We start from the raw sequence: 5,739 nt of genomic DNA on the forward strand, positions 1-5,739 counted from the left end.
GGCCAGCTGGTGTCTGAGTTATTGCAGGGCAAGGAGAAGGTGGGCAGTGGCAGACAATACGATTGCATAAGCCTTCTCTCCTTAGGAAAGCCATCTAGCAGCATGCATTATTCACAGGGTCATTGCTGCAAGCCAGAGAGCTAATAAAAATTACAAGACAGGATCAGGATGTTTGTTTTCCTTATGGCAGAACTGAAAGCCAGGGGACATCTCTCCTCTGCTTTGTCAACCTCAGAAGTTCAGAGAGCACTTCACAGGGTGTTTCACTTCCCACCAAGAGGAGAGGGAACCCACATTTTACTCATATACAGACCACAGCAATGACACAGTGAATCTGGAAAAGCCACACTGTAGCCTCTGTAACATGCAGCTGGCTAAGAATAAAACTGAAGATGAGGTATTGTAGAACCCAAGCACAGGCATCATTTGGCCACGGACATGATTTAGCCAGTACCAGTATGGCTAGATCTAGTCACGACCAGGACCATTTAATAACAGCATATTTTTCTTATCATCAGTAGTATTTACATAACTAGGGATTTAAGGAATATTCAGTAAAATTCCTAATATAATGCAACAAAATGGAGTCGGTCCCTAGTGAAAAGGAAATTTGCTGAGCATCACAGAAGCTTCTGAGAGGTGTTAACTTCAGAGGTTTCTAAGCCAGGTCTTTTTGAATGACTGATACTCAGGTGGAAAATAGTGGAGATTTTAAGGAGACAAAGCAAAGTCTAAAAGATTAATGAGCATGTTATCTAACAAGCACTTTGAATGTAGTATTAGGAGACTCCCTGGGACAGACTTGTGTCTTGCTGAAGCTAAGGACAGTTATGCTAGCAGTCAACTGTTGCCTTGTACAGTTTGGTCTCAGGCGAGTTATTGTCCTAATAGTTTTGGCCTAACATCATCTTCCTTAATTAGGTGGGTTTTTTTCCACGACATGTCTGTCATTACAAAGAGGACATCTCATGCCATGCTTTCTGATCTGTTTTAGGCAGGCTTCTTCTGTCTCTCTGCCTATCTCCAGGGCCACCCAGGGTTGCCTTCTCCCCACTTCCCCCCCCTGCCCAAGCTTTGCTTCCCTTCCCCTGTCAGCTCCAAGCACACAGTCTGTCTTCTCTCACCCCTAGCCCCCAGCACAGCCAGTGCACCTCTCCCACTACCCACAGCTGGGCACCGAGGGGGCTGAGCTGCCTCTTGTCTCCAGGAAGGCTGTACACAGTCATTTCATATATTCCTGGCCAAAAAGAGAAACGTGGCTAATTAAAACAACATCACTGCACAAAGGACATGTTCACATGCGTAGGAGGTTTCTAAATGCAGAAAGACGCATTACTCTGGCCTCAGGGAAATGGAGGTAGGGCTTTGTTGATTAAATATTATAGGGAGGGAGGAAAGAATAGAAGAGGCTACGTGTAGCTGAGTTGGAAGGACAGCTCAGCACAGCAGAAGGCAGAAGGCTCAGTTCTTTAAACAGCTTCTTGAAATCTATTACCAAACATAGGGAATAAAAAATTCACCACAAGTGCTTTCCAACTTTCCCCTTCACCATCAGGTAACAGCAAGAGGATGGTTAAAGACCATCCCAGACAGCTTCCTGGAACTTACACAAACTCTCTGAATGCTCTAATGAATCAAAGTGACTCGGCTGCATAATCCCTCATGACTGGTAATAAATCTGTCTGCTAAGCAGGTTTATTTATTTTGAAAGTGATCCCAGGCAGCAGAATATCCTCCACACTGCTTCAAGTCTTCCAACTCTGCTCACATGTGGGGTTGGGGTGCTAGGGAAGCTCTCAGGAGGAGCCCCATGGGAAAAGTGCCCACTCCATGCGGTGGTCGTGGTGTATCTGAGGCATCTCCTTGTTGTATGAGTGTGACAACACTTACTGTGCTAACAAAAGGAGGTAGGGTAACATCTCTCCACTTGTCTCAGCAATTGATTAGGAAGCAACTATTAACTCCTAGCTACAACTACTGTCCCCTGCCTAGATCCTTGGTTACTGAATCCTATGGCCCCCTACAGTCTCACAGGGGCCAGAGTGATGGGAGAGGATAGACACAGGGAAGAATAACAGGGATCTGACTTGGAGCCAGCTTCATTTGCAGACCAGAAGCAGCTTTGTGTATGTAAGTCTGAAGATGGTGCTGGTATGGCAAAACTACATTGACTTATTGCTCTAACTTAATATCAACCAGAACCAAAGGCTTGCTCTGTCTTTTTTTAGAGCTATTGACTGCCCTGGAGGCTCTCCTACCTTAGGCTGGTAATAGAGTGTCCTCAGAAACCGGGGGTTATTTTCTCAATTACTCTGCAGTCAAGATTAACCCTATACATGCCCAGTGACTCCCTGCTCCTGTCTGCTTTAAAAATATTATTTTGGAACAACACAGGAAAAGTTTATTTTTCTCTCAATACCTTAGCTTGAACCTTTATCAAAATTTCCCATGATCATTTTTAAACAGCCAGGAAAAAGCTGACGTTTAAAAGCATGGGGTTTAGCACCTATTTGCTTCCCTTCTTTTGTCACTGAGTAAACTGTCTGGTTGTTAAAAGATACCTGTAGGGACACAGATATTACCTTGCCAGGGGTTTGTCTTAGAAGGTTAGTTTGAAATAACTATCGTATGTTGGCTGAAATCTGGCAAGTAAAGGAAAGACCTGAATTGGGGTTGAGGGCCTTGAAGAGGAGAAAATAGTCAAGAACTGCTGCAAGAAGATAGAATAGTTACAGTAATCTAAAACAGTAGATAATAGTAGCAAGCTAGAATTAGGGGGAAAAAAGGCATTTGGCTTCTTTTAAAGGAAAAAAAATCCCACTGTTGATGTCTATTAGTCTTCTTATGAAAGGAATGAAGGCTATTACTTGTGTCTTCTGAAGGTAAGCAGAACAAATCACTGGAAAATATGCTTTAGGGAACAATCTTGCTCTGGCAGATGATGATGAAATAATACTCCGTGTTTCGTTCTTACTGTCTGCAATTCAAGGTAAGCTGCCTTTACAGCATGTGGCAGGAGAAAAAAAGCCTAACCTTTCTCTGGCCAGGTCAGCTAATTGAATCTGGCCTCAACCTCTACTGCTTGTTTGTTCTGCTGGACACTACCATGGCCCCAGAATGGCTTTGGAAACCCTTCACAGGCAAGTACTAACTAGAAACCCACCAGGCTGACAGGCAGCTTATAGCATAGAGGTTGCCTTGGCAAGGGATCATCTCTAGAGGTGGACCACACAGGGCTTGCTCCCTACCTGTTACCTTTGCACCTTCCAGCCATTCCTCCAGGTGCTGGAGGTGCCATGAAACATCTTCTTGGCCTGTCTAAAACTTGGTTGCTTGTTTGGCATGAGGCTTTCTTAACACACTCAGCAGTTGGCCAGTCTAGACATGTTGATTGGACTTTAAGCTGATGCATTTTTTTCCCTGCTCTGAAAACACGTAGAGTTTATGTATTTGTGCATTTGATGTGAACATGTTTTGCAAACAGGACAAATGTTTTTAAATATTTATGGAAACGAAAATCTGATCCACAAATGTCCAGGGAAAAATAAATAGAAACTGGTAACTGTTGGTTTCCTTTTGCAGTCTTTGTTGATGTTTGTGCCTGTGGCATATTTCTCTTTAATCCAAGATTTCCTTTAGAAACAGAGGTCCTAGTCCTGCTTTGCATAGAGTGGAAGAATAAATCTGCATGTGGTCAGAGCTGTTTAGTATTTCAGTAGAGTCCCACGGGGTTGCAGCAGTCCATGAGCATGTGCTACAGAGTGGGATGGCAAAAGAGGATTAATACAGTCCTTGGAGGTTGGCCCTCCTGTGACATTTGTAATCAGGTAAAAGGAGGAAAGCTTGAAAAGAAAAGTGCAGCTGACTGAAAAGGCACAGAGACCTCTAAAAGCTTGCTGATGTGGCAAGAGCTTTGTCTCTTGGAAGCAGTCTACAGATATGAGATCTCAACACCGCTGCGTAAATCCCAGGCTCTGCGTTAATTCACATCAGACTTAATCCAGATCCATGTTTACGAAACCAGAAAAAAAAATGTGACCCTGCTATTTATCATGACCTTTACTGCTCTTTTTTTTAATTATGTCAAAAGCCTCAGACAGAATCATCCCTTCCTTCTTGTCACAGAGCTGGCTACTGTGCTAATAAGAAAAGATTGTGGGGTTTGTTTTTGTTTTGTTTTCAATAAGATAAATGCTTCTCCTTTGATTAGCATCTTACTGATTCTCTTAAGTGCCTCAAGGCAGGGCTTGAGGAGGGAATGCAAAGAGGTGGGAGGGAAGGCCATGCCACATATAAGTCATGCATGGACAAATGGGTGAAGAGGGGCTGGGAGAAGAGATGTGAGAAAACATGACGGCTGCTATAGATGGAGCAGGGGAATGACATGATGCAACACTACTGAATTAGTCCAGGAGAGCATGGCTTGTGAGACTTTGAAGATAAGAGCAAGGATTATGACTCAACATGGGGAAGGGAGTCATGGACAGGGGTCAAAGATGAAAGAGTTTCAGTCACGGGAAGGACAGAAGGCTGGCATGCCCCTGGGCACTCCACACCTGCCCTTCCCATTGGTACCTGCCAATGGGAGCCCTAGATACAGCCTAGTTTTGGGAGAACTGGGAAAAAAACCATGAGTATGTGCTGCTTTATTGCTTGCCCTTCCATAAAACAGCAGGCAACTGCACAAGTACAGTTGATGAATGAACAACAAAACTTCCAAATTATTGCAAGGAAAGGCTGGGCTCCTTGGCATTTCCATTTCTCAGAGCCTCTTTCAATTTTTATCAATGTAATTGTTTTTGAAAGATTGGCTTAGATCATTTGAGTAGTTTGCCAGAAAGATGTTTATGCAAGTTTGTTGTGTTTTTTTGTCTGCTTGATTGACTGCCTGATTACAGGAGAGAGGTTGCAGGAGGCTTCTCTTTTTACACAACTGTGCTTCCCTGAAAAATGCAGTTAAAAGTTTTAACTTAAGCTTAGCTACCTGAATACTTGAGCAGGACAGCAGGAAGATAGCGCTGGCAGAGATTTTTATGATGAGGGCATTGGCTTAAAGGAGGTTGTTTTTGTTGTGTTTCTGTTCATTTTAATCCGTAAGGAGCACAAATCCTCTTTGTCATTCATGGCAAGAGAAAAGATGCTAAAACCAACATCTCTCTTTAGTCTCCTGCGAGTCACCAACTTTAGAACAGGGAGTAAAAGACGTGGAGTATCCACTGTTTTCTCCAAGAAAGAAACTGTAATTGTTCTGCTCTTGAACGGCACTTGGCTGGCTCATCAATCACTTCTCTGAAGACATATATTATAAATAAACTTTAAAATATCGAAGTGACGCATTTGAGTTGAGCTTTGTTGCTTTTCTGATTCTCCAGACTGGATGGGCACTCTCCCTCACCATATACCAATTTCTCTCAGTCTCTCTTGCTGGTCACCCCACATTACAATCAAGGTCACACTACACCACAGCGCCGGAGTTGCCAAAAGCCGATTCAGCCCTTTACCCGGACAGAGAATTCTCAATTCGCAATCAACACCGAAACCCCATGGCAAGGCACGACCAAAATTAGACCGCCGGGACTCTCGGCTCCGCCACTGCCTCTTTCCGTGCATTTTGCCACCTACAGCAAAATACGTTTCCCAGCGCTCTGGTGAGCCGAAGAAAGTCAACTCCATCCTGCTCGGATGGCTCGGACCGAGTTCAGCGCGCTGGGCCCGGCGCGGGCCGCCCGTCCCGCACAC

General features: G+C 44.2%; 1 protein-coding gene across 1 annotated transcript in view; it reads right to left on the bottom strand.

Annotated features, from left to right (window-relative positions):
- The window catches only part of PRIMA1 (proline rich membrane anchor 1), a 48,465-nt gene extending 42,792 nt beyond the window's left edge, over window positions 1-5,673 (bottom strand). The window contains exons 1-2 of the mRNA XM_009084454.1: window positions 5,502-5,673; window positions 1,125-1,237 (exon numbers count right to left, since the gene is read on the bottom strand). Of these exons, the coding sequence (XP_009082702.1) occupies window positions 1,125-1,237; window positions 5,502-5,673 (285 nt within the window). The remainder of the gene's footprint in view (window positions 1-1,124; window positions 1,238-5,501) is intronic.
- Window positions 5,674-5,739: the final 66 nt, after the last annotated feature.

The sequence above is a fragment of the Acanthisitta chloris genome, unplaced genomic scaffold, assembly GCF_000695815.1.
Source record: "Acanthisitta chloris isolate BGI_N310 unplaced genomic scaffold, ASM69581v1 scaffold11941, whole genome shotgun sequence".
Classification (NCBI taxonomy): Eukaryota; Metazoa; Chordata; class Aves; order Passeriformes; family Acanthisittidae; genus Acanthisitta; species Acanthisitta chloris.